The sequence below is a fragment of the Lolium perenne genome, chromosome 1, assembly GCF_019359855.2.
Source record: "Lolium perenne isolate Kyuss_39 chromosome 1, Kyuss_2.0, whole genome shotgun sequence".
Lineage (NCBI taxonomy): Eukaryota > Viridiplantae > Streptophyta > Magnoliopsida > Poales > Poaceae > Lolium > Lolium perenne.
In genome coordinates, this window is record NC_067244.2 from 63187601 (window position 1) to 63205988 (window position 18388).

At 42.7% G+C, this 18388-nt stretch overlaps 2 protein-coding genes and 1 long non-coding RNA gene across 5 annotated transcripts; 1 reads left to right on the top strand and 2 right to left on the bottom strand.

Annotated features, from left to right (window-relative positions):
• Positions 1-3831: 3831 nt before the first annotated feature.
• LOC139832304 (uncharacterized) lies at positions 3832-4227 on the bottom strand. The gene has a single exon (XM_071822033.1). The coding sequence runs from the start codon at positions 4225-4227 to the stop codon at positions 3832-3834; it is 396 nt and encodes a 131-aa protein (XP_071678134.1).
• A 255-nt stretch (positions 4228-4482) lies between these two features.
• Positions 4483-8743, bottom strand: LOC127295442 (uncharacterized). Of its 2 annotated transcripts, none has more exons than XM_051325401.1 (4): positions 8072-8743; positions 5954-6109; positions 5434-5836; positions 4483-4877 (listed from the first exon to the last, which is right to left on the bottom strand). In XM_051325401.1, exons 1-3 carry the CDS (start codon positions 8657-8659, stop codon positions 5435-5437), a joined length of 1146 nt encoding a protein of 381 aa, XP_051181361.1. In that variant the 5' UTR covers positions 8660-8743; the 3' UTR covers positions 4483-4877; position 5434. The 2 variants fall into 2 exon arrangements, with proteins under 2 accessions (XP_051181361.1, XP_051181368.1); XM_051325408.1 differs by having other exon boundaries at positions 4483-4975.
• Positions 8744-13517, top strand: LOC127295458 (uncharacterized). 2 transcript variants are annotated; one of them, XR_011754717.1, is made up of 5 exons: positions 8744-9016; positions 9539-9601; positions 9690-11704; positions 11784-12951; positions 13415-13515. It is a non-coding gene; the product is annotated as an uncharacterized lncRNA (long non-coding RNA). The 2 variants fall into 2 exon arrangements; XR_007847855.2 differs by having other exon boundaries at positions 11784-13517.
• Positions 13518-18388: the final 4871 nt, after the last annotated feature.

Consider the following 18388-nt stretch of genomic DNA (forward strand, 5'->3'; position numbering starts at 1 on the left):
TACCTTGGTTTCCCTTGCCATAAGACAAGAGCCAATGGTTGTAGATGAGGTAGAGTCATTGGAGTCATCATCTTGAGTTATCCTTGCCATGAAGGAGGATCCAACATCATTCTCCGTGGAGTAGTCCTTGGAGTAGTCATATGTGAAGAGTGACCCGGGCTTAGAGAAAGCCAAGCCGGCCACCCCGGCCTCATTTTCCTCATCTTCCTCTTCATCATCGAACAAGTACTCGACCCCAACAAAAGCTCTTCCCTTGTTCTTCTTGAATCGGTAATTGATTGGGTTTGGCTTCAATCTTGGCTTGACCCCTTTGATGAATCTTGGCTTGTCCACCCTTTTCTCATAAGGGCATTCATTTGCAAAGTGGCTATCTTCATCACAATTGTAGCAAGTTCTCTTCTTCTTCTTGTCATTGAGGAGCATAGGGAACTTAGCCTTGTACTTCTTGGCAAAGAAAGCAAAGTCGGTAGCTATGTCACTAGTTGAAGTCATCTCTTCCTCTTCTTCGATCTCATAGTCTTCCTTGCTTTCATGATCGGCCCTAGCTTTGAGAGCAAGGTTGCGTGGCACTTCATGGTTGTGTGAGGCTTCATCAACACGGTTCATTGCCATGAGCCTCTTTCCCGCTTTGGCCATGTTTTCATTGGCGGCCACATAGGAGACTAGATCATCGGAGTTGAGATCGGCACTCTTGGTCATGATTTGCAAGTTGAGGGCAAGATTGGTGTCTTCTTGTTTGACGGCAATCATAGCAATGACCTTGGACTTTATGAATGCTTCATTCATCTCGAAGCCGTCATTGTACTTCTCAACACCGAGTCCCTTGACCCTTACTCTAAGAGCACCGAGTCTTGCATAAGCATCGGCCACGGACTCTCCTTCTCGAATCATGAATTGATGAGCCTCTTGCTTCGCGGTCTCATAAAGAGCGGATTGGATCAAATCGGTTCCCTCTTGGAGTACTACGATTCGATCCCACAACTCTTTAGCGGACTCTATGTCATTGACTTGATCAAGGAGCTTGCGGTTGATGCCACTCCTAATCTTGTCACGGGCGGAGGCGTTGAGTTGACGGTTGTAGAATTCGGTGGAGGTCAACCGAATGGGATCTTGTGGCTCCCGGTATCCATGAACAATGATCTCCGACAACTCCACGCTGCAGCTGCGAATATGAGATTCCATAGAAGATTTCCAAAAAGGAAAGTGAGTTCCATCAAAATGGGGAACATTCCCACTATGGTTTATATGAGGCATGGGTGAAGTGTTCTTGGGATAGTCATGGTTGACTTCGCGCGATAACTCCCTAGTGAGGCCGAAGCCGTACTAGGAGGCCCACTAGTCAAGTTCTTAAGCATGGTAGACATTTCTACCATTTGGCTTTGTAGCTCATCCTCCTTTTTCTTCTTCTCGGCATCATATGCCAAGAATCTAGATTTCATCTCTTTAACCGAAAGGTTAGAGTCTTCATCTAGACCCTCGAATAGTTTTTCCATCTCACTCTTAAGGCGGTGAAGCCCTTAATAAGAGTCCAGGCTCTGATACCAATTGAAAGTATAGAGATGGTAAACCTAGAGGGGGGGTGAATAGGTTTCTACAAATTTTAATTCTTTCTTTGCAATATTAGGCTTTGCGGAATATAAAGATGAGCCTAATGCAAACTAGGTGAAGCAACCTATATGAAGATACAACTATCTCGAGCACGAAGGCTCTCTCAGGCAGTTTAAATCACAAGTAAGGAGTTCGGTTAGAGATAACCGATAGCACGCGGAGACGAGGATGTATTCCCGTGTTCCCTTGCTTTGCAACAAGGTACGTCACGTTTGGAGGGGTGGAGGTCCCACGAAGGATTCCCCACGCCACGAAGGCTCACCCTATTCTCCGGAGCCTATCCCACGAAGGAATAGCTCACTCACTTGTGGTAGACTTTGAGGTAGCCTCCAAACCTTCACAATCTTGCCCGGAGCAAATCCACAGCCCGGATGCTTCCGGACTCCTCTTGCCCACCTAGGGTTTCCAAGGAACCCTAGGAAGCAAGCTTCTCGATGAATACGAGGGGGAATGAGATTTGGCTTGGTAGAACAGTAGATCGGGTCCTCCTCTAGTGATTCCCCGGAGGGATTTGAGTTTGGGTGGAGGAGGAGGGAGATCGGAGGCTTTTGGTGTTTCTAACAATGGAGTAAGAGAGAGAGAGCTCAAGAACAGCTTGTAGTATGTTGCCTAACCCTTCCAAGGTAGAAGAAGGGGTATTTATAGTGTTCTTCAAAATCTGGCCGTTGCCACTTGCCACCTCAGCATTTTTCCTCGACAAACCCGGTTGACCGGCCCACAGACCGGACAGCCCGGTCCGAGGCTCGTCGACCGGATCGGTGACCGGGAGCTTCTTTGCGTCGTCTGGCGCTTCTCCGGTTGGTGGCCGGTTGTCGCTCGGTGCCGCCCGATCGGCGGACGGAAGGCCGGACCCGCCGGTCGGGAGCCCGGTTGACCGGGCGCAAACCGGATCAGTAGCTCCTCCTTTGGAGCCCGGTTGCCGCCGGTTGACCGGCCAAGACGCCGGATGGCCGTTCTTGGCCCGGTTGGACCGGGCTGGTGACCGGATTTCTCCTGTAACCCCTTTTTGATTGTTGTTGAAATGGGGGGGTCTCCTTTAGCCTTCTTGTTCCTTTGATACACCATTTACGCCTCATTGCCTAATACCTGAGATTATCCTTATAAACATATTATGCCAAATACTTTAGCACGGTGTCATCGTTACCAAAATAATGGATAAGGGTGAAATACCCTTACAAAACTGCACCTCGTGTATTCAGTTTTAGTTCTATTAAGCCTAAAACCTTTCGATTCTAGAATTCTCCTCCACAACTCTAACTTTCTATTAACCCCCCTTCGGCTATCATCGACTAGCACCACATCATCCGCAAAGAGCATACACCATGGGATATCTCCTTGTATATCCCTTGTGACCTCATCCATCACCAAATCAAAAATATAAGGGCTCAAAGCTGACCCTTGGTGTAGCCCTATTCTAATTGGAAAGTCATCAGTGTCGCCATCACTTGTTCGAACACTTGTCACAACATTATCATACATATCCTTGGTGAGGGTAATGTACTTTATTGAGACTTTATGTTTCTCCAAGGTCCACCACATGACATTCCGAGGTATCTTATCATAGGCCTTCTCCAAATCAATGAACACCATATGAAGGTCCTTCTTTTGCTCCATGTATCTCTCCATCAGCTGTCGTGCCAAGAAGATGGCTTCCATGGTAGACCTCCCAGGCATGAAACCAAATTGGTTTTTGGTCACGCTTGTCAACCTTCTTGATCGGAGAAGCATTCGGAAGGGGCGAGGCCTTCATTTCGTTGGCAGAAACGATCCAATCCATTCGGGGCTTCGGGGAACCCAAAAACGAACTATGTTTACTTTTTTCATAGATAGTCGGTGCTCAATGACTCTCTCCCATAGCTTCATAGTATCGCTCATCAGCTTGATTCCACGGTAATTAGTACAACTTTGAACATCCCCCTTATTCTTGAAGATTGGTACTAAAATACTCTGCCTCCATTCTTAGGGCATCTTGTTTGACCGAAAAATGAGGTTGAAAAGCTTCGTTAGCCATACTATCGCTATGTCTCCAAGGTCTCTCCACGCCTCGATGGGGATACCATCAGGACCCATCGCCTTGCCTCCTTTCATCCTCCTTAACGTCTCCTTACCCTCAGACTCCTGGATACGTCACACAAAACACATGTTGGTATCATCAAAGGAGTCGTCTAGCTCAATGGTAGAGCTCTCAACCTCTCTATTGTAAAGGTTGTCAAAGTACTCCCGTCATCTACGCTTGATCGGCTCATCCTTCATAAGAAGCTGATCCTCTCCGTCCTTGATGCATTTGACTTCGTTGACATCCCTCGTCTTCCTCTCCCTAAACTTGGCCATCTTATAGATGTCCCTTTTGCCTTCCTTCGTGTTTAAACGTTGGTAGAGGTCCTCATACGCCGGACCCCTTGCTTCACTCACCGCCCGCTTTGCAGCCTTCTTCGCCACCTTGTACTTTTCCATGTTAGCTGCACTTCTATCCAGATATAGGCATCTGAAACAGTCCTTCTTCTCCCTAATAACCTTCTGGATCTTATCGTTCCACCACCATGTATCCTTAGCTTCCCTTCTACTTTCCTTAGTCACCCCAAACTCCTCTACAACGGTCTTCCGCAAGCAGGTCGTCATACTCGTCCACATCATGTTTGCATCGCCTCCTTCCTCCCAAGGGCCTCCTTAATAATCCTCTCCCTAAAAGTCTAGGATGCCTCACCCTTGAGCTTCCACCACTTTGTTCTAGCGACTTTGACGCGCTTACCCCACTGAACACGGATCCTAAAATGAAAGTCAGCAACCACCAGCTTGTATTGAGGGACAACACTCTCTCTAAGTATCACCTTACAATCAATGTCTAAATATCATGAAAAGTAGAAAAGAAGGATATACAAAACAATATGTATAACTGTGTTCCCTGGAGACAACAGGTAATACCAAAGTATAACTTTCAAAATGGGGACTGCTAACCACATCAACTTATCCCAACTTTAAGTTCGCTTTTACATGAAATTCAGGGATCAAACATAGGATCGGAAGTTAATTGACCAGATGTTGATCAAAGTTATGTAACGTTAATGGGTCCGTGTTACAAGGTTATGTCAATGTCCCCCAGCTCTGCAGCTGGTGAGACATTCCAGTCAGTCGTTGTAAGAAGCACAACAGTACAAGGCACTCTACCATGATGCTACCAACGCTTCCGATCATCAAGCAGAGGGGACCGCAGAATTTTGATGTTCCTCTGAAACCATGAAGGGAAGGCACCCGCAACTCTACGAATTTACCTGTGGCCGAAAGAAGGACACTAATCATCAGTTGGTCAGGACTATACCAATTCCTTCATCGAAATGCAAACAATACACTAGCAAATGCATAGATGGATCTGGATGAATAGAAGAATGTCAGAAATTGAATTGAGAGCCTAATTTTTTTCCTCCGAGAGGAATTCAAAATTAGAACCAAAAGCCACAATAGTGTTGTAGTTTAAAAGCATGCATTACAGACTTGTGCAATGCCACAAGTATTATTAAGTCCTTCAAATACTACCAGCAAACATGGAGCTAATACAATTAGATTAGCAGCACAATGTTCACATGCAAAGCAAATAACATAAAAAATGGAGAAAAAAAAAGAATTGTGTGCATGTTAACAAAAGCTTTCCAGGAATTGAATTATCTATGACTCGTTCAAGCAGAAATCATTGTAAGGGAAATGGGTATTCTGAATAGATCATCTTTCATGTGATGAAACTGATCCAAAATCCACAAGACGGGGTTCAAACAGCTTTAACTATGTATGAAAAAGGAATTACGACAGGATAAAATGAAAGAACAATTGTACCTCAGGACTCTACAGCCATTGGAGTGGGCAGAGAGACTCCATCTACAGACACTTCAGTCACTGCATCAGAATGGATGTTATTTAACACTGGCATCTCCTTCTCCCTCCAAATTGCATGAACTTCATCAGTTCGGAATCTTTGAGTAAATGTCGACTCCTCCAAGGGAGTGGTCACACCATGTGCATATGCCAGTAAACCAGTGTATGCAATCATCGCTCCATTGTCTATACAATATCGATCGTCAGTTGCAAACAGCCTACCCCCTCTCTCTGAGCACATAATCCTCATCATCTCTTGCAAACGTTCATTGCATCCAACGCCACCAACAATAAGAACATCCTTTGAATCACAATGTGCCATGGCACGTTCAGTGATTTCAACAAGCATAGCAAAGAGAGTTTCCTGGATATGGCCATTAAGCGTCTTAATTAGAACCTATACAACTTATCCTCAGTGAAAGTAAGCACAAGCATTGTCTGTACATGGGTACACTAAAGGAGTTCAGCAATACACATGTACCTGCAATGAGTAGCATAGGTCTGCAGGTGTGCACTCGTTACTTTTAAGCTTCTCAATCGCTGCAGCTTCTATGAAGCTCAATATGCCACTAAATGACACATCCATACCTTTTACAACATAAGGGAGATCGATGAACTTCTCTCCCTTCTTTGCTAGCTGAAAAGAGAAAGACATGGTAGACTGAATAAACATGCTACAGGGAAAGTAGAAGACTGCATCATATCACATAACCATACATGTGTTGAAGGAATGTAAGTTACCTTTCATTTCAAACAGAAAGAAAGGAGCCGAGAGGCCAACATAAGATGGAATCTGAACACCAATACCACATTTGTATCGCAAAACTATTTTTGTGACTCAGAATACATTACTCGTATCCCTTGCAGAAACAATTTAGATTGTATGTTTGTTACCAAGGTTTATTTTGAATTCTTATGATTGATAAGTCTGCTGTTATTTACTCACACATTTATATCAATCTTTCATTTTTTCAATACATTTTTTTATATTCACATTTGTTCAATACATTAAAGTACTAATACTGGAAATAGTCTTCCAAGGGCTAGTAGTCAAGGCCTTTAAACGTGCAGATGAATGAAAGACAATTAATGTTTATGATTCAAGCACCATTAACAGTTTATGAAAACTTAGGCCTGTGGTCTACTAATGTGCACGAATTTCTACAACGCAATTACGATGCAACTAATGGCCTACTAAGCTGCTACGGATTCTAAATACTTAACTCCAAAGATCAAGAATGTAACTTCATAATCTCGAATGTCAACAAAAGCAAGAGAAAATTGCCCAAGAACAATATAACAACTTCATTGTTCCATCAAATTTATCAACAGAGATATCTTTTACTGAACTCTGATCTACCCCCAAGGTTTGGAATACTTTAAAATAGCTATAATAACCTATTCACTACTTCAAGGCTCCGCACCCTAATCTAATCTTAACTCGATGTGGTGCAAAAAATTCTTCTCAACTAATTGACCTAAGGCCTATGCAAAAAAAAGTTGACTGAAGGCCCATGCAATATAATTAATGGAGATAGCTGAATCAAGATAATAGCCAAATAGGTAGGGCATATAAGATTTGATCACAGAACATAGATTTGAGTAAATGGGGAAAGAGAGTAGATTGATTGACTCTTTAGCATTACTTGATTGAGAATAGATGCATGCCTCCTTTTATATAGAAATGGCTTACTTGATTCTCAATTAGCATCGCACCATTATGGAATACTATCTCTAATTCAAAAAGTTACTAAGCCAGCCAAACCTAACGTTACAATTTTTCCTAATTAAACAATAATACAATATTTTGCGCATGCGCACAAAATTAGGCATTACATGAGTATATATAGACTACTATTTAGTTACGATAGAGATAAAGACCAGTTTAGTATTTTTGAATTAGAGATCAGGTTTCATAGATATAAGAAACTACTTGAGAAATATGTAGGCACACCATATCTATACAAAGAGAGGCCTGTCTGCATTATCAATCAAACAATATAAATTACTATCCTGCCCCAGTTCGTCCTTCCAGACTCACGTTCTATTTTGTAGGTTCCAATCCCCTCATATCATGTGGCTATCCTCCTGACTCTAGTTATTCAGCAATGACCACTGATAATTACATTTTAACCAGTTGTATGTGCGCTTCTGCAGATAAATGACGGATGAGAAATCCATAGCATAAACGAATCGAAGTATCTTTACCGGCAATTGGACAGTAGTTACAATTTTGAGGCCAACAATAATGGGGGGTTTGCCTAATTGCACCAGAGGAGACTTATGGTCATGGTGGATGCAAGCAGCAACATAATCAGGGAGCAGTTAAATATGAGTGTTCATATGTACCACTACCACTTAGCAATGAATCCACAAGATTATTGTACTTGGACTTGCTATGTGTACATGCAAACTTGTTCCATAATAATAGACAACCAATTGATTGTTGTCATCTGTTGTAATATAAGTCTATCTTTCTATATGTTTTTACAGTGCAAACACAATCATAGTTACGAAGAAATCTATGCATGTCTACAATCTAGAACCATATCTTTTGGGAAATTCACAGGTACCAAAAGCCAATGGAAACTACCGTTACCTGCTCAATGTTATACCCAGGGCTCGGGTCATTTGAAAGCTCGAGGATCCTGGCAAAGCGGTCGAGGCAGTTCCCGACGGCAATATCGATGGTCTCCCCGAAGATCCTGTACCTGCCTTCGCTGTAGGCGATGACCTGCGTGTTGCCGCCCGAGACGTAGAGCACGACGGGGTCGACGGCGCCGGTGACCGCGCGGCCCATCTCGATGTGCGCGACGCAGTGGTTGACGGCGACGAGCGGCTTCCCCCAGAGGAGCGACAGGGCCCGGGCCGACGCGGCGGCGACCTGGAGCGGCCCGCCCATGCCGGGGCCCATGGTGTAGCAGACGCAGGCGAGGTCGGCGGGGGAGACGCCGGCCTCGGCGAGCGCGGCGCGGAGGAGCGGGAGGAGGTGGACGAGGTGGTGCTGCGCCGTCTCCCGCGGCAGGAAGCCGTGGCCGGGCGGGGTGATGTAGGTGTGGCGCGGGTTGGAGAGGATTTCCCCCGACATGGAGACGACGCCGATGCCGATCTTGTTGGCCGAGGACTCCAGACCCAGAGCCAGTGGGCCCGGTGGCCGGCGCTTCGCCGGAGATGAGGAGGAGGCCATGGCGGCGGCGGCGTGACGGTAGGGTTTTCGGGTGGGAGAAGCCGGGAGGAGGGAATAGGTCGTGCCGTATGAAGTGGAAACAGTTCAGAACTGGCGCAAATTGAACGGCCCAGTATACAACCTAGGCCCATTATGAGCCTGACCCCTCTATTCTTTTCTCTCTGTTTCGCCTAGGCGCGAACTACTCGCACTTTCAGGGAAGGGAAGGCGACGAACCCTAACCGCCGGCGCCGCCCCCCTCCTCATTGACGTCGCCTAATCCTCTCCGACGCCTGGATCTCACGCCCCCGCATTGCCGTAATCATCGCTGCTGCCACCGCAGATTGGTTCGTGCCATGAAGTGAAAATGGACGTCAGGTTAGTACCCCAAATGTGATATTATTCAGAAGCAGATGTGACTGTGTATGGATGCTTATAGACCACAGATATCTACAGAAAAAAAAAGGTGGAAGTAAACCTACTAGAGCTGAAATTTTGAAGAGAAAATCTCCAATTTGGTCTACGAAGTTTCCCCAGATGTGCGATTTGGTCACCAACTTCCTCTGGGGCAACTTCCTAGATCAAATTGGCATTTTTCTCAATTTTGAACTGTATCCATTACACTCTAAGCCTACGTTCGTTGTCCATATTGTTCGTTACATAATTTGCTTATTGTTTCCTTCAATCACTTGGATGAAACCTATGTTCTCTGATTCCTTGTGAATAATTTCCTGCAGCAGAATTCCAATTATGTAGCTTGCTTTCCAAGGAGCACACTAATTAGTAATTTATGTAACAATAATCTTATTTATATTTTTTAATTATAACTAAGGACTCCATGTAGTCTTCCTACTTTATGCCCATTTCAGTACCAACTAAATGTTACTACTTCTGTTTTAGAGTAATGGGTGGTTGACCCGAGCTGCCTGAATTTTCATTGAGGCTATCACCGCAACTCGTCAAGTAAGTTGATGCTTCAATATAATTTCCCGGGTGATGTTTGATTCTGTTTCTATGTCAAACATTATGACATACCACTGTTATGTGTTAGGAACGGAGAGTAACTTTAAACCTATAAAAAAATCTGTTTGTTCTGAAGGCAATATATATATGGAATGAAGAGTCAGCCATCTCTGTATCTGGGTTTAGCAACTGGAATGATGCGTTTGAAACTTTCAATGGGCATGTTGGTGGAGTTAATAGTAGTCACGATATATTGCAAGGCAATACTATGAGGATTTCAAAAGTCGTAGTAAGATCATGGCTGCTAGTTTATGTTGTGCAAGATCTCTTCTGTCACAAGGTCTTCCCTTTTATGAACATGAAGAATGGCCCAGTTTTGGAAATAAATGGAACTTTGTGGAGATGCTGAATTGGTACATGAACGATTTCAAGTCATTTGACCTGCCGATTATTGAAAATTTGCTATGGTGAACTGACTTCTCCAGAGACGCAGAAATTTTTGGTGAAATCTTGTGCAGAAGTGATCGCACAGACCATTGTTGATGAGATCGGAGATAGTTATTTCACTTTAGTTGTTGATGAGCCTCATGATAAAGTTATGCTAGAAAAAATTTCTATAATTGTGAGGTTCGTGAACAAGCATGGGCAGGTCATCGAAAGATTACTTGGTACTGAATAGACAACTCTAGATACAGCCCTTTCAATGAAAGAAGCTTTGTATGGTTTGTTAACTCGTCATGGTTTATCTATTTCTAGACTAAGAGGGGTAGGTTGTAATTTAGTCTCAAATATGACAGTAGAATATGATGAACTGAAGTCACTAATTCTGAAGGAAAACCCATATGCCCATTATGTACATTGTTTCGCCAAACAGTTCCAGTCGGTTATTATTTCTGTCGCAAGGAGCAATAAAGCTATTGGTGATTTTTTCTTCTACGTGGATGGAATTGTTAAAACTGTGGCTGACTCTTCTAAAACAAAAGATGCATTGGTACAAGAGTACTATGCAAAGATTGTGAAAAAAAAATAGAGAGCAGCGTGACTTTACCAGGCAAAGGAATACATTAAGAAAGTGATCTTGATGCCTGGCCTGCACATACACAGTGGGGTTCATACTGTAAAACTTTGCTTCATTTGCTTACGACATGGGATGGAGTGCTGAAAGCACTAGAAACTGTATATGAAAAGAAAAGTCGTCTTTGTCAGCTGGGAACAACATCAGATTTTATGAATTGTAATGGAGAGTATTGGTCACCAAATGATTTGATACAAACAATGAAGACCTTTGAAGTGCGAGTGTTTAGCTGGACAGGAGATTTGTTATGTCTCTTGGAAAAGGAAGGTAAATACGTTGTCAACGCGATGGATTTGATTGAACCTGTGAAAGACGTTTTGCGGGACTTGTGGGAGAACCAGTGGGGTGAATTTTTTGAAGAAGTAGAGAGTTTTTGTGTTGCGGTGTCTATTCCGGTGCCAAGTATGGATAGTAGTATGCCAATTAGGGGTGTTTCACGGCGTATGAGGCAATTTGTTAAGTGTTATCATCATTATCATGTTGATATTTTTAGTGCTTTGATAGACTCAATTACTACTGATATTAACAGTCGGTTCAGTAAATCATCTGTTGAGATATTAAGATGCATTGCTTGCCTTGATCCAAGTGACTCTTTTTCCAAATTCGATCATGGCATGCTTCTTCGACTTGCTGAGACTTATTCTTATGATTTCTCTACACCAGACTGTGAAATCCTCAAAGAACAACTTCACATGTTCATCCTTAATATGAGAAGTACCTCTAAATTTTCCAGCTGTCGTGATCTTCCAACTCTTTCTGTGAAGATGGTTCAAACTGAAGCACATTTGATTTTTCCACTGGTTTATCGGCTCATTGAGTTGTTGTTGATTTTACCAGTAGCAAGAGCAACAACTGAAAGAGCCTTCTCAGCACGGAACTTGTAATTTTCTAATGAGATAAGCGATGAATGGTCTAGTGACATGATGTTATGTTGAGAGAGATACTTTTGCTGAGATTGACGATGAAAATATTTTGCACTACTTCTAAAGAATGAGAAGCCAAAAGATTCATCCATCTCAAAATTAGTGGTAGGTATGCTTTCTATAATGTACATCATCCTACCTGATTATCCAACTGCTCTGAATTTATATAATTGTTGCTTCTTAGGTTGCTTTTTTCGGTATGCAATTCCGATTAATAATTTCAAGATGTCCAACATAAGGCAAAGTTATAAGCTCTCAATTCTCCGACTTTCATGCAGATAATCAATGGAAGTGAGTCAATTCTCTCCAATTTACGTGTCACCTTATTGTTTTTATCCATGATCTGAATTGTGACAAACAGAGAAAACAATCTCAATTAATATCCCACTGTGTAATCCAGAAAACCTCATTATTATATTGTTTTCTATTTAAATTTGGGATACCCAAGAAAAATAAAAAAGACTAGAAATTCCACTAGCTTTGGACTACTTATATCTGCTTACCACTAGGGAAACCTTGCATATGGTTATATCTTCTATTTCTTTGAGGAATTTGTAGCTTTTGATCATGATGTGTTATGTACTTTCACATACTTGTAACATTTATATGATGCCCATCGAATACTTAATTTTAGGAGAGAATGTTTTCTGGTTTAAAACAATCACCAGAGAATAATCAGTAAACGACTGAGACTATTTTCCCTTGTGGTTTGATGTAAAGTAGTATATCATATCTTTGTCCCTGGAGTGACCAGGTACTCACTCGTATTTATTCAAGTTGGTCTATGTTCTTGTTAGAAAAAAATATAGAGAGAGAGAGACTCTATTAGACACCCAATTCTGCACCCAGGTCAATCGACCGAGTTAGTTCCTCCTGATGGGCCGAACCCATTTAGACCCCCGCGTGCCCGCATCCACCAGGGTGATCGGAGCTAACCCACAATCGTCAAATCCAATATGTGTGTGCGGTTGTGGGAATCACCGATGTGGCCGGCGAGTGACTGCTTTGCATTGCGTCCGTTGGCGAGCGGCTTCAATCGTTGATTGCTGCTGGCGGCGAGCGGCTTCAGCTGGGGATTGCGTCCGGCGGCGAGCGGCTGGACCTACAACAGTCAACAGCGGCGGCGCCCGAACAACGGTGGCGCGATAGGTAGGATCAACCTCCCCTCTGTATCTACCTACGCGCTATTCCTCTTTCCTGTGTTGTCTCTCTCTGCAGCAAGACTGGAATGGCGCACGGCGGCGGCGGATGAAAAACTCTCTCGTTCAACTGCACGCTCGAACCCTCTTTCTCCTCCGGGCGTGCGGCCGGTGACCAGTAGCTTCACAGTAGCGCCTTTCTTCTTTGCCCAGGTTTGTCACGGTTGTTCCTAAATTATTCCATCAGAATTTGTAGATAGATTTATGTAGTTGTTAGTCTGCACGTACTCAATTTTTTTGGATTAATTAGCTGATTTAGAATTTTTTTTTACAACACCCTGAGAAGCTCTTTTTTTACATGATGATGTTTAACATTGTCGAAGTTTTTCAAACAGATTTAATCAAAACTAGTGTTATTTATGGCTAAGTTGCATTTTGAGTTGTCAATCATTTGGTTAAAGCTATAATCATTCTATTGACCTTTTTTGCAATTGGAACCTGCTAGTAGTTCCTCAATTAGGCCTCCTTAATTATTGATGCTTGTGTTTTCTCGATACTTTGGTTATTATTATGTGGCATCAGAGCTGCGCCATAATTATCGTTTGCGATTTAAATCCTGCCAACCGTGGTGAGACGCTGCTTTTGAGATGTAATTTCCATTTTTTCTATCATGTAGCTGCATTGGTGTTCTCCCTAAGCTGATTTCGGTGGTACGAAACATGTGTTTGCCGTTGGCTTCTTCTTTGTTTCCCCCCGGTACTCTTCGGTACCGCCCCATTTCTAATTTTCTACCAATTTGGATGAGTAAGTGCAGGTATTTTTATTTCCCATTTGTGCACCCTTTTTGGTTAGCAATTGCTTAGTTTTACCCACTATATTGTGGGCATGCTAGATAGGTATTGAACAACAGAAAATATTGTGGGTATGCTAGGTTATATGCAAAACCCAAATATTTATTTAGGATAATGTTTCTACATTAGTTTTTTATTTGTGGATTTTTTTTCATTATAGAGCGATGAGGGTTACACACAACACTCCTGATAGGGTTACAAAAATCTATATACAATGGAGTCAGAAATTTTCTAATTTTCACTTTGATGACTATCACGGTCCGCCGAAGGATGGTATTTTGGTTCCAGTTTCAATGTTCTTCTGCTGAAGGTGACGCTGCAGCGTTGCTCGTGAGATTGCAGTCTCTTTCTCCCCGCCTCCTCGGCGAGCTCCTCCAAAGCCATCAAATTGCTCCTGTATGTGGTGTCAAACATGACCACATCTTTAAACTCAGCATAGTTGACTTAGCAGCTAGCATGACTCCAGAAAATATTCTTCACTACACCCTCCGAGTCATAATCAATATCAGAATAAAATTTTGGGTTATGTCCTCTACTTTCATTCCTGAATGTCACGAGCTTTTCTACATCGCCCACTTGCTCCTTTCGTAAATTAGCCACCCTTCTGCATTTCATAGATCAGAGTGATGGAGTTTCAGGTACAACACCCAACAAGGATAAAAGAATGGAGTCACAGGTGAGTTGGACTTTACCTATTTTCCAGGTCACGTGCATTAATTATCATGTGCCCATAGTCTCCATGCAATTTAGTCAACACATTCACGGTTGCGTTGGGGGAGACTCCACTGTGCTGCATATTATCAACATAATCCATCATAACAGTTGCGTTGGGGGAGACTCCACTGTGCTGCATATTATCAACATAATCCATCATAACAGGGTGATTGTTCTTGTGCGAACGCATGTGCTTCACCTCACATGGATCAGGGTCAAGAGTATGGTTGTGCTCCAACTCTACTCTCTCATAGAACCATTCTTTTCCTTTCAGCTTGAGCGATGTCATGCAGCCAATCCTCTTTGACATCTTTGCTCGTTTGCACTTATCGCCTCCCTTGTAAAATTCAGAAGAACCTTGCCTAGAGCACGCATACACCCGCGATATAGCCATGTTCTTGTGTTTCTTACTTTCAAACCTTGCTGCTCTTGCATATTGCATATAAAACGCGTAGCCTTCCTCTTCTGTAGCAAAAACCATATTTTCTTTGGGATACAATCCTGATAAACTTGATCACCCCGAGCATCGATTGTAAACATAAACAACTGAAAAATGCTGTCATAATATTTATGTGTTCCACAATAACTAGAGAGGTAGCGTACATATATATATCTTGGGATCTGGTGTCATCCTTTCGTGTGGTTCAACCGGCTGTGGCGGTGTTATTGTGGACAAATGCATTGTTGGATGAAGCGACATTGGGTTCTCACCGGCCATCGATCCAGTTGAGCAGCCGGCGCCTGAAGTTCTAGTTGAGCAATCTCAGGCGTTGGTTGCTCAACTGGATCGATGGCCGGTGAGAACCCAATGGCGCTTCATCCAGCAATGCATTTGTCCACAATAACGTCGCCGCAACCGCTTGAACCACACGAAAGGATGACACCAGATCCCAACGCAAGATATATACATATACGCTACCCATCTAGTTATTGTGGAACATAGAAATATTATGGCAGCATTTTTCAGTTGTTTATTTTTACAATCGATGTTCAGGGTGATCAAGTTCATCAGGATTGTATCCCAAAGGAAAATATGGTCTTTGCTACAGAAGAGGAAGGCTATGCATTTTATATTCAATATGCAAGAGCAACATGGTTTGCAAAGTAAGAAACACAAGAACATGGCTATGTCGCGCGTGTATGCGTGCTCTAGGCAAGGTCCTTCTGAATTTTACAAGGGAGGCGAGAAGCGCAAACGAGCAAAGATGTCAAAGAGGATTGGCTGCATGGCATCGCTCAAGCTAAAAGGAAAAGAATGGTTCGATGAGAGAGTAGAGTTGGAGCACAACCATACTCTCGACCCTGATCAATGTGAGGTGAAGCACGTATGTTGACGATCTGCACAGTGGAGTCTCCCCCAACGCAACCGTGAATGTGTTGACTAATTAAATTACATGGAGACTATGGGCACATGCTAATGAATGCACGTGACTGAAAACAGAAAACAAGTAAAGTCCGACTCACCTGTGACTACATCTTTTATCCATGTTGGGTGTTGTACCTGAAACTTCATCACTCTACAATGACATAAACTGATCTATGAAATGCAGAAGAGCGACTAATTTACGAAATGAGCAAGTGGATGATGTAAAAAAGCTCGTGTCCTTCTTCAATGAATGTAGAGCACATAACCCAAAATTTTATTCTGATATTGATTATGACTCGGAGAGTGTTGTGTAGAATATTTTCTGGAGTCATGCTAGCTGCTAAGTCAACTATGCTGAGTTTAAAGATATTGTCACGTTTGACACCACATACAAGAGCAATTTGATGGCCTTGGAGGAGCTCGCTGAGGAGGCGGGGATAAAGAGACTGCACTCTCACGAGCAACAGATGACGATGCAACGTCACCATCAGTAGAAGAACCTTGAACATGGAACCAAATACCATCCTTCGGCGGACCCTGAGAGTCATCAAAGTGAAAAGTAGAGAATTTCTAACTCCCTTGTATATAGATTTTTTTAACCCTATGAGGAGTGTTGCCTGTAATCCTAATCGCTATGTAATGAAAAAAAGCCACAAATAAAAAACTAATATAGAAGTTTATCCTAAATAAACATTCGGGTTTTTGCATATAAAAGCATACCCACAATATTTTCTGTTGTTCAATACCTATCTAGCATGCCAGTAGATTTGACATACCATTGCAGCCAACAACTAAGAAATTATGCAGAAATGCATATCTCTAGCTTCATTTGTTAAAACAAACAACAGAAAATATAGTGGGTAAAACTAAGCAATTGCTAGCCAAAAAGGGTGCACAAATGGGAAATAAAAAGACATGCACTTATACCGAAGAGTACCGGAGGAAAACAAAGAAGAAGCCAGCGCCAAACACAGTTTCGTACCACCGAAATCAGCAAATGGAGAACACCAAAGCAGCTAAAAAAATGGAAATTACATCTCAAAAGCAGCCTCTCGCCACAGTTGGTAGGATTTAAATCACAAACAATAATTATGCGCAGCTCTGATGCCGCATAATTATAACCAAACTATCCAGAAAACACATGCATGACAGAAAATTGAAGAACTACTAGCAGGTCCCAATTGCAAAAAACCAATAAAATGATTATAGCTTTAACCAAATGATTGACAACTCAAAATGCAACTTAGCCATAAATTACACTACTTGTTTTGATTAAGTCTGTTTGAAACTTTGACACCGTGAGACAATGTTAAACAACATCATGTAAAAAAGGAGCTTCTCAGGGTGTTGTAAAAACAAATTCTAAATCAGCTAATTAATCCAAAAAAATTGAGTACGACAGTCTGTGGACTAACAACTACATAAATCTGTCTAGATGGAGTAGGGCAACTACAAATTCTGATGGAATAATTTAGGAACAACCGTGACAAACCTGGGCGAAGAAGAAAGGTGTTGTTGTGAAGCTACTGGTCGCCGGCCTCACGCCTGATGAAGAAAGAGGGTTAGAGAGCGAAATGAATGAGATAGTTTTTCATCTGCGCCGTTCCGGTCTTGCTGCAGAGAGAGACAGCAGAGAAAAGAGGAATAGCACGCAGGTAGATATAGAGGTGAGGTTTATCCTACCTGTCGCGACGACGAAGTCCGGGCGCCGCCGCTGTTGTAGGTCCAGCCGCTCGCTGCGATCCCCAGCTGAAGCCGCTCGCTGCCGGACGTAATCCCCAGCTGAAGTCGCTCGCTGCCGGCAGCAATCCCCGATTGAAGCCGCTCGCCAACGGCCGCAATGCAGAACAGCCGCTCACCGGCCGCACCGGCGATTCCCACAACCGCACCGGCACTGGATTTGACGATTGTGGGTTAGCTCCTAGCACCCCACGACCATAAAACGTATAGGAACCGTTGATGTAAGAAAAAAGGGGGAAAATATGGTGGATGCAGCCACGCGGGGGTCTAAATGGGTTCGGCCCATCCGGAGGAACCAGCTCGGTCAATCGACTGGGTGCAGAATTACTTATTCTGCTCCCTGTGTGTCTAATAGAGTTTCTCTATATATAGAGAGAGAGCCGCTATTTGACCCTAGGGAGTAGCCAAAAAGTGCTTTTGGCTCCCGAGCTCCGGTGCTCTCACTATTTAAAAAAAATGTTTATTAGTTATCAAAAAATCTGAAAAATAATTCAGTAGAATGTCAGTGATACATCTCACAATCATACAAAGTTTCAACCTAAAGTTCCTTTTACTGTGTGCTAGACAAAAATAACAAAACCTGACATGTTTTTGGAGATTTAAAAATGACTACTTAGATCTGCACTTTTGTCTTTTTTGTGTAGCTTAAAATATAAAGTATTTGAAATTGATATTTTACATGTTTGTGGGATACATTATTAGCTACATGCAAATTTGTTTTCAGATTTTTTGAAACTCAAAAATATGATTTTAATTTATTTGAAAAACGAGATCAGGTGCACCAATTCTCTATCCCCCACCCACCCTCTATCTTATGTTTTTGTTGTTGTTTCATTGCAAGGAGTAGTATCCTCTAGCTACCTTATTTCGAAATGGAGTATCTTCTAACTACCTTTCCCCCAAAATAGAGCTTGTCTACCATCTACCACTTCTCTTCAGCCAAAGCCTTCAAACATACCTTTAATTAGCGATCGTTCTT